General features: G+C 42.2%; 1 protein-coding gene across 1 annotated transcript in view; it reads left to right on the forward strand.

The window, feature by feature from the left end:
* The window catches only part of LOC107100680 (zonadhesin-like), a 50,719-nt gene that overhangs the window by 7,212 nt on the left and 33,443 nt on the right, over positions 1-10,064 (forward strand). Inside the window, exons 10-22 of the mRNA XM_015399255.1 lie at positions 5-129; positions 1,875-2,023; positions 2,200-2,328; positions 2,623-2,761; positions 3,001-3,142; positions 5,347-5,424; positions 5,487-5,608; positions 5,901-6,036; positions 6,896-7,089; positions 7,215-7,356; positions 7,518-7,762; positions 9,603-9,751; positions 9,978-10,059. Of these exons, the coding sequence (XP_015254741.1) occupies positions 5-129; positions 1,875-2,023; positions 2,200-2,328; positions 2,623-2,761; positions 3,001-3,142; positions 5,347-5,424; positions 5,487-5,608; positions 5,901-6,036; positions 6,896-7,089; positions 7,215-7,356; positions 7,518-7,762; positions 9,603-9,751; positions 9,978-10,059 (1,832 nt within the window). The remainder of the gene's footprint in view (positions 1-4; positions 130-1,874; positions 2,024-2,199; positions 2,329-2,622; positions 2,762-3,000; positions 3,143-5,346; positions 5,425-5,486; positions 5,609-5,900; positions 6,037-6,895; positions 7,090-7,214; positions 7,357-7,517; positions 7,763-9,602; positions 9,752-9,977; positions 10,060-10,064) is intronic.

Below are 10,064 nucleotides of genomic sequence, written 5' to 3' on the forward strand. Positions count from 1 at the left end.
CTGCCATACTTTGAGGTCCATGCAGACAATGAAAACCGACATAACACACCCACCATCTCCTACCTCAAGGCGGTTCATGTACATGTGTTCATGACAAAGATATCAATTCTCAAAGGTGGCACTGTGCAGGTATGAAGTGTTGGAGAAAATAACACTTGTCAAAAACTCATTGCAACTTACTTCACCCCTTTACCAAAGCCAAGATAATGGTTTAAGTCTGAGGTCTTTTTAAATCCTGAACCTTCAAATTGATGAAGAGACAAAGCAAGCACCTTCTAGTAGAGTCCTTTAAAGAACAGCAGTATGTGGTCATTAGGAGTTTCTGCCCTTGAAAGCAAATTCCAGAAACTGCCTGTGGTCTGGATGTAATGCTCGATTTTAAAAAAAGTCGGCGGGATCAATCTTTGCATATCAATTGCCTGGGCTGTCAGAAACTGCCCAGATTAAGAAACTGTCTCAGTATCACTATCCTGATTTTGTACATGTAAAGGTAGTTGGGCGACAGTGGCATCTGATTCAGGAGTTTGCCCAGCAATCAAAGGGTCATGGCTTCAAACCCCATTTCAAATGTGGGAAAAACACATCCCCCATATTGCCTATTGATGGTTGTCAGAGGGCCCAGTGGTGTCTGTCTACAGCAGCCTCGTCTCTGTCAGTGAGCCCATGTGCAGCCGTGGCTACAATATACAGTAGTAGCCATTAAAAATGTCCCCACTTTCCTAGATGGGCCCTTGGCTAGTCCCCTACAATTCCTTTTTAAACACCTAAAATATTCTTTCTCTCAGGATTTGTGAACATTAAGATGTAAAGAGAAACATCATCTCCTGGTCAGAACCTGTAATTCAGGGAAAGGCTGGAGTCAGAGTAAAAAATATGCATCCCCATGAGAAGGCCAGTGGCTGAAAGTTGGAGGGGATTTTGCTGACATTCGACAGGCTTTTGACTGGGAAGGGCCATTTTGAATGGCTGCTTCTGTAGCTTGCCACCATCTCTGTTTGTGAATGGGTGAATGAGTTAATGTAGTGCAAACACTTTGGTCAAGTCTTGTGACTTCAAAAATTGCTATATAAGTACAGACCATTTGCCATCTTGTTTTAAAAAGGTAAAATTATGTTGATGATGAGATAAAGCCTAACCCCCTTCTTTGGAATAACAAAGTAATGGCTATACCAATATTGTTTATTTCCGAAGAGGGAACCATGAAGCCTGTATCTTTTGCCAGAAACGTTTGTTACTGCTTCTATAGTGGTAATTATAACCAAGAGAAAAAAAAGGGTGGTTTCATCCAGAACTACTGGTGGTAACTCACAGAAGTGGTCTTGAGTACCCCTCTATGAAGGTCTGCACTCACAGACAGGGACTGCATACTGTCAGCATACTGCCCATAGAATGTGAACAACGGGTCGTTCCAAAAGGATGTTAGCTTTGAGACAGCCCCGAAACACTGGCTAGCTTATAACCTTAGCTGGTTTCCATAGAAGATAAGTTCTAAGGATCAAAATGGTTTCTAACCAGGAGGAACCTGTAACTACAGCACTGTAACTAAAATACCCTTTAAGGTATTCTGCAATTCTTAGATATTGCTTAGGTCCAACACAGCTATATCAAGTTGCTTGATTACCTGCTTCGATGAAGCAAAGTTCTCAATAGTCATGCCAAGAACCTTATTATTTGATTCAGTGTTTGACAGCAGAGACATTTCCAAAAAGTGCAGGACACTGGCCTTCAAGGAGTCTGACAAATACTAGAGAGATTTTTTTCTCCAAGTTTTAAACCTCGTTTTTAAGAAATTGGAGAAGTGGTGATTTATTAACAATATTTTTTGTTTGCAATTATCTTGATTCATTTTTTCCACACCTGCTTTTTCCATACAGGTAAATGGGACCAACGTTAACCTTCCAGTGAGTCCAGCCCCTGGCGTCTCCGTTTTCAAGTCAGGAAAACATTATACTGTGTCCACAAACTTTGGCTTGACTGTTCGCTACGATGGAAACCACTTCATGGACATTAAAGTGATCAAGGAGTGAGTTATGACTTTACGTGATATTGATTTGTGTTCCTCCACTAAATTAACTGTTGACCCTTTATGGTTAAACTCTCAAATTCATGTAGTCAAAAGAGCAAAGATCTCTGAGTGAATTCTTTCACTGGTTTACACTTCTTTATGATGTTTAAGTGAATATTTTCTGTAATTTGCAGCTATGAGGATATACTGTGTGGACTGTGTGGAGATTATAACGGAAATACCAAAGATGACTTCCGGAAACCAGATGGAGCCTTGGCAAGCAATGCAAATGAGTTTGGCGACAGCTGGAACACTGATCCAGAGTGAGTATTGAACGAATGCAACAATCCAGGAAAACCAAGAGAAAATGTATTTCTTCAAGTTAATTTCCTCATTATTTTCTATCCTAAATGATTTTCCCTCCATGCATCATTTTCAAAACAATACAGAGAAAATTTCCTCTGGTGCAGCAGTTGTTTAAGGTTTTTCTTTTGTAATCAAACAACAGTTTTGTTATCCAATTAATTCTGCTCATTTTGATTCAGTACAAGTTACTTGATTTAGCATCTTCTATTGGCATAAGAATGCTAAACAATGAACCTGACTTGTGTTGACAGGTGCAATAAGAAACCTAACAATACCATTCCTGGATGTACTATAGAAGAGGAGGTGCTTTATGAGAGTTCTGGATACTGTGGTATCCTGCTGGACAAAGACGGTCCCTTCGCTGCCTGCCACCCTAAAGTCAGCCCAAATGTAGGTGGTGACTAGTAGGAGCTTTTTATCTGTCTAACAGCTTTTCATTTATTTATAAATACAAAGTAAAAAGCACTGCTTATAAAACCCATGTAAAACCATATCATGTGTCGAATTAGGAAATCTTCATTGACTAGTAAACACTGATTGGTTCTTTCTGCTTTCTGGGAGAGACTTTGACGTTAGATCAGAGACACCATTCAGCGTAGTAACTAAGAAAATAAATTCTATGTTTTCAGAATTACTTCAGGGACTGTTTGTTTGACCTATGTGAACTGGGTGGAGCCAGACCCATTCTGTGTGAAGCTATTGAGGCCTACGTCAATGAGTGCCAGGACCGTGGGGTTAACATCAGACCCTGGAGAAATAATACTTTCTGCCGTGAGTATTGGCTTTTTGCAATGAGATGAAAGTTAAAATGAAGGCTGTTATGGTTTATAATAGTGAGTTAAATGCCCAGGAAAGGTGGCAGCCCCCTTCCCTAGGCTGCCACCTTTTCGTGGTGGATGAGTTTGAGTTTCCCAATGGCCCTAGGAGTTAGGATGTCAGGGGCTTTATGCATCTAGTAGGGTCACCCAAGGCAGACAGGTCTTAGGTGAGGGCTCAGAGAAAGAGCAGCCCAAAGACCCCTTATTATGAGTACAACAAATGGATGTAGTGTTCCATCTCCTTGATGTGGGTCACCAGGGCCCCACCCTGGAGCCAGGCCCGAAGGTAGGGCTGGCTGCCTAGTGCCTGGTGGCCAGGCTTTTACTCAGGGTGCCTGGTCGGGAACAGCTCAAAACATAAACATGGGTCTCCTTTCCAATGGGCTCACCACCTGTCAGAGGGCCAAATGGATCGGATGCATTGTGTAATAGGTTGCAATCAAGGGTGTGTCAACAATGAGTGGTGAGGTTGCTTGAGGACCCAGATGCAGAGACGAGTGAAGCAGAGATGAGTTTTGACAGATTTAATTGAAGAACACAGGTAACAGAGGCAGCAATCCAGAAATTCAATGTGATTCAATCCATTTAAAATATTGAACAAATCAAAAAACATTTAGACATCAGGGGAAAACAAGCATGAGGAGCCAGGGAGAGACGAGCTGAGAAGACAACTACAGCAACGACAAGGAACCAGCACTGAGTGACTGCAGAGGTGGAGTATTTAAGGACAACCAAACAAAGGATAGACTAACGAGCTGATTAAGGAGCAGATGTGGGTGGAACTGGCAAGAAGGAATCCAAGGGGAAAGAAAACAACCACAAGGGGGCAACAGAGAGTAACTAAAGAATGCTCGAATATAATAGAAAATAAATCAAAGAACAAAACAGAACAGCTGATAACAGAAAACTGAAAACTCAGAGTCATAACAAATGGGAAGAACCATAACAGGGTGTGGACCTTGCCATTCTGATCCTCGTCTGAAGAAGCATACTCCTTGGACATGGAATGTCACCTCTGTGCTGAGGAAGGAGTGTGAGCTAGTGTGCGAAGTTGAGAGGTTCCAGGTAAAGATAGTCTGACTTACCTCAATGCAATGCTCTGGCTCTGGAACCAGTCTTCCTGAGAGCGGCTGGACATTCTTGCACTATGGAGTTGGGAGGCGCCAAGCAGGAGTGGGCTGCCCCTCATCTTGGTGCCATCGGGGTTCACCCCAGTGAAGAGAGGGTGGCCGCCCTCCGCATACGTGTGGGGGGACAGGTTCTGACTGTAGTTTGTGCTTATGCGCTAAGCAGCAGTTCATATTACCCACCCTTTTTTGAGTCTGCCCATGTTGGCAATAACATTGAGCCTTGGAAAGGCATGGTTGGAAGGAATGGCCCAATCTGAACTCGAGTGGTGGTTTGTTGTGTGACTTCTTTGCTCTTCATGGATTGTCCATAACGAACACCATGTTCAAGCATAATGGTGTCCATTCATGCACTTGGCACAAGGACACCCTAGCCATAGTTTAATGATCGACTTTGTTGTTATTTTATCTGATCCGGGGCCACATGTCTTGGACACTCGGTCAAGAGAGGGGCTCTCCCTTAGAGATAAGGTGAGGAGCTTAGTCATCTGGGAAGGACCGCTGCTCCTCCATGCCAAGAGGAGCCAGATGAGCTGAGGTGGCTCAGGCATCTGTTCAGGACGCCTCGTGGAGGCCTCTTTGGTGAGATGTTGATGCATGTCCCGTTGGGAGGAGACCTAGAGGGTGACAGAGGACACGATGCAGGGTCTGCTGGCCCTGAAAGACCTTTGGGATTCCCTCTGAGGAGCTGGCCCAAATGGCTGAGGAGAGGTACATCTGTGCCTCCCTACTGAAGCTCGCAACCCCACAACCCGACACTGGATAAGCAAAAGAGTATGGATTGATGGAGTTAAATGAGTGATTTGAAAAAAATCCTTCATACAAAATCGACTTTACCAAAGCCTCTAGTAACTGATTAATACTGTTAGAGACTTTTTAAAGGTTTAAAGTACTTGCTTAGAGATGATTATAACATCTAAATACTGGTACTAGTCTAGAAAGTACCCTGATGGTTAATATAAGATGTCTAATGCATGTCTGCCTCTATCTGGGTTGTATAATTGACTCTTCCCTGTTTTGTTATATCTAGCACTGAACTGCACCGCCAACAGCCATTTTGAGCCCTGTGCTGACCCCTGTCAAGAGACCTGCTCTGGAAAACCTCCCTCNCCAACAGCCATTTTGAGCCCTGTGCTGACCCCTGTCAAGAGACCTGCTCTGGAAAACCTCCCTCCTGTGGTGGACCATGCTCTGAGGGGTGTGTTTGTGATCCTGGTTACGTCCTAAGTGCTGGAAAATGTGTCCCGAAGAATACCTGTGGCTGCACACACAGCAATGGCCAGTATTACGAGGTACAGAGAGCTGGGCATGAATGGCCCAACTGGCAATCCATTGGAGTATACCTTGCTTATGTTTGATGACTAAGCTTTATTCAGAGCCATAGCCAAAGATAAATGTTTAACTTTTAACCTGAAGATCAAGTATTAATTAATTGCTTGACTGATCAGTTGATGAATCTGCATTAATGTGCTTTGTAAGTTTTGCAATTAGAGATGATTCCTACTGAATAACATTTGTTCAGGGAACAACTGGCTAAAACAATCCTATTGTCTTAGATTCTAAAGGATCTTTTCTGATTTTCAGCCTGGAGAGGAGTTTTATTTGGAGGACTGTAAGCTGAAATGTAGGTGCGATTCACCCTTTGTCACCTGTGTGGCCTCTGAGTGTGCTCCAACCCATGAGTGCAAAGTCCAGGATGGAGAATTAGGCTGCTATCCTAGTAAGTTTATATCTTCTGAGTGTCGAGAAAGTTTTAATATAATCCTAGGTTCACACTGACTGTTGTGTGGCTGCAGTGGAGATTCCTCAAGGATATCAAATTAGTGTGCATATTCAAATTAACAATGGTTCAGTGCAGGTGCAGTTAACAAGGCCATGCAGCACATGGAATGATTTCAATGGAAGTTTTGCCCAGACGACAAATTAAGCAGCAAAATTTTATGAGCTAAACAGTAAAAAAAAATGGCTCCAGAAAGGAAAGATTCCAGTTAGTTTTAGAATTAAAGTCACCCCACAATTTTTAGGTACCTTCCCTAGTGTAAAAGGGAAAACCAAAACAAGAGCAAAGAGGGGCTATTTGAAGATGAAAGGTCATTTAGGGGTACCCATTAGTGGTTTTATGCTGGTATTCCCAGAAAGTGCATAACCAAATTAAAGTTTAAGCAGTCAGAGCCATATCTCAGACACTCAGGCCATAGTCCCAATGTTAGTAGCATTTTGGGGTAAGTCCGTATTGGACCAGGAGTGTAATACAAATCAGTCAGTCATCAGTTTTGGCCTGGCTTATTATTTGAAGCTGGGAACATATCTCAGTTGAACCAGACATGGTAAATTGAAAGATTGAAATAAGAAAAAAAGAAGACTTCAGTGTTATTTTATTTAAAATATTTTGTTTCAAAATAAAGAAATGAGGGTCAGTTATTTGTGATGTTTTTATATTACATTTTTCAAGTTAAATTTAAATTTGTTATGAGAACTCTTCAACCAACTATGGGGAAGCCAACCACTATTCCCAATGTTTCCATTACTTACTGCCCATTTCCAAATGTGTTCTTCTGTTTTCTTTCTTCTGTGAACAGAACCCTGTCCACCAAATGCAGAGTTTATTGAATGCGGACCATCCTGTATCCCATCGTGTCAGGAACCTTCCACCAACTGCTCTGGACCCTGCGTCAGTGGTTGCTTCTGTAAACCTGGATATGTCTTCAAGGGAAAGCGTTGTGTTCCTCTAGAGAAATGTGGCTGTTTGGATGATGGCAATAACTATTATGAGGTAAGGTGGCATTTTATGTTACAATTATTTTGAAAAGGAATAGAGATATGTCAATGAACAGCAAGTTAGTTCTGGAATCTTTAGGGTGAGTCCTTTTACTGATTTCCTGTTCCATCTAATTTCAGCCTGGTGAGATAGTATCAGGAGATGGATGTTCAAAGCTTTGCCGCTGTCTGGGGAACTACACTTTTGACTGCGTTGATAACTCCTGTGATCCCACCGAAGAGTGTCGAGAGGTCAATGGTGTTTCTAGCTGCTATCCTAAAGGTAATGATGTCTTGTTGAGCCTCAGATTTGAGAATTTTCAGCAAGTGATTAGTTCATAAAGACATACGTCACTCTGAGGCACAGTTGGAACAAATGGTTTGTATCTAAATCACTTAAAAGAAGCTTCAGATGAACAGTTTATTGATTCTTCTTCCTCTTAGATTCATCAACATGCATAGCATCTGGAGATCCTCACTACACAACCTTTGACAAACGCAAATACAACTTCATGGGCAACTGCAGCTACCTGATGTCTGCACCCTGCAATCACACAAGCCTGCCATACTTTGAGGTCCATGCAGACAATGAAAACCGACATAACACACCCACCATCTCCTACCTCAAGGCGGTTCATGTACATGTGTTCATGACGAAGATCTCAATTCTCAAAGGTGGCACTGTGCAGGTATGAAGTGCTAAACTCACTACCTCTCTTTACTAAGATAAAAGTAATGGTATATGACAGGGGTCTTTAAGGTTTTTCCGCTGCCAAACCCTTATATCAATGGACAGAGCATTGACCCAATAGTCAAATCCCTTAGTGAATTGCAATATGAGATTCTAGCAGACTTCCCAATAAAACAATTTTCAGAAACTGCCTGTGGCCAGGGTGTAATGCTCGTCAAAATCAAGAGTCTGTAAGATTGAATGTGGCCAATGAAAGATGTGCAAAGTTCCTTTGCATGTACAATGCAAAACTTTGGGTGCCTCTGATTTAAGCTGGTTTTGTGGTTGCCATAACCTGTATGACTGATACACTTGCACAGGTATGCAAAAGTAATTGCTTAAACTCTCAACTCCAGGGTTGGACAAAGTCTAAAATAATTTTTAGGAACGATAAAAAAGCGGCAGTACCATCATATTTCTGTTCCTTTTTCCATAGCAAAGTGTTTATTTCTACCCCCAGAACATTTGCTGCTGTGGTTACTAAAGTTCCATCGATAAGTGAGAGGAAACAGGGTAGTTTCCTCCAGATGTGCAACCACTAACCCACTGCAGTGGTCTTCAAAGGCTAGGGGGAGGGTGTGCATGCATGTCACAGACAGAGTTAAGCCAACAAATGCCTCACCTGCAAGACTGTTGATCAGGATTTTACACAGTTAACCTGACAATGAATGTGTGAACAGTGTAAAGGCAAGGCTTTGTGTTTATGTATGAAGAACTTTAAGGTATATAATCCTGAAGAAAGCAAGTAAACCTTTTAATCACAGATAAATGAAAGAGAGCCAGGTCCCCATATTCCTAAAACCCATCTTTTGTCAGTCTTGCTGCTATAGAAGCACAGAATATTTTTTGTCCGAGATATAGGAAGAGGACGACTCGGAGGAGAAACTTGCTTCAGGCTATGTTGCAGGGAACATGCCTCTGTCGACTTGGAAAAACCTTGTGCTGAAAGGCATAATCACTGTTTCCCTCTTCTGTGCCAGCGGGCCACTAAACAATTTGTATGTGCTTGCATTTGGTATAGTTTTTTGGTCCGCTCTATAAAGCCTTAAACTCAACGCTATTTCTGACATTTTGAATTGCAAAAGCTTCCTGGATGGAAAGCGAAACGTCTTCAAACTTGGAAACAATGGTTCATCCATATACATGGCCTTGTGTCATTCTGGAACATCAGAGGTGGTAGTCTATTATGCAATAACCTTTCTCCTTCTGCTTAGAGCCAGGTAAGCAGTCCAGGATAGTTTCATGGATGGAGACCAACCAGTCAAAAGGTCATTCTCTGTAGAGTGTAAAAACAAGTCATTATGGAGACATCAGATAGGTATGTGAAGTTGGAGCATGTCATTAGTCGTCACCACGTCATTTGCTGAGGAGTTGGATTATCGGGGGCTTCAGCCAGGACATCTGGGGCATATCATCCGTAGTCATGAGTTGCACTTAGTTAATCAACTAAATTGATCAAAGTAAATCTTAAATTTAGGTCTTATGGCGTTTCATGAAAGGGCTGCATGGTGGGTAGCCCTGCTGCCTTGCAGGAAGACAGTTCTAGGTTTGATTCCCAGCTAGGGTCTTTCTGCATGGAGTTTGCATGTGTTGGTTCTCTTGCGGTACTCCAGGTTCCTCCCACAGTGCAAAAACATGAGTTTTGTTTTCATCAAACCCCGCATTATGTTTGTGGCCCCTTTGTGGGTCACTACCCCAACGTTGAAGACCTTGGAATTGGAAATTGGAGATTTAGTGGCGATATTTTGTCTGTGAATTCATCTCGATTCATTTTTTCCACACCTGCTTTTTCCATACAGGTAAATGGGACCAATGTTAACCTTCCAGTGAGTCCAGCCCCTGGCGTCTCCGTCTTCAAGTCAGGAAAACATTATACCGTGTCCACAACCTTTGGCTTGACTGTTCGCTACGATGGAAACCATTTCATGGACATTAAAGTGATCAAGGAGTGAGTCACGACTTTACATAATTTTAATTTGGGATCCTCGACTAAATATAGATCTCCCTGTAGTTATTTTCTATCGTAGATTAACTGTAGATTTCTAATGGTTAAAGTCTGAAATTCTTGGACATTATTTGACATTGTGGCAAAAGCAAAAAGATCTCTGAGTGAATTGTTTCATTGGTTTACACTTCTATATGATGTTTGAGTGAATATATTATGTGAACTGCAGCTATGAGGATATACTCTGTGGACTGTGTGGAGATTATAACGGAAATACCAAAGATGACTTCCGGAAACCAGATGGAGCCTTGGCAAG

Source organism: Cyprinodon variegatus, unplaced genomic scaffold (assembly GCF_000732505.1).
Source record: "Cyprinodon variegatus isolate N-32 unplaced genomic scaffold, C_variegatus-1.0 Scaffold1000, whole genome shotgun sequence".
NCBI classification, from domain to species: domain Eukaryota; kingdom Metazoa; phylum Chordata; class Actinopteri; order Cyprinodontiformes; family Cyprinodontidae; genus Cyprinodon; species Cyprinodon variegatus.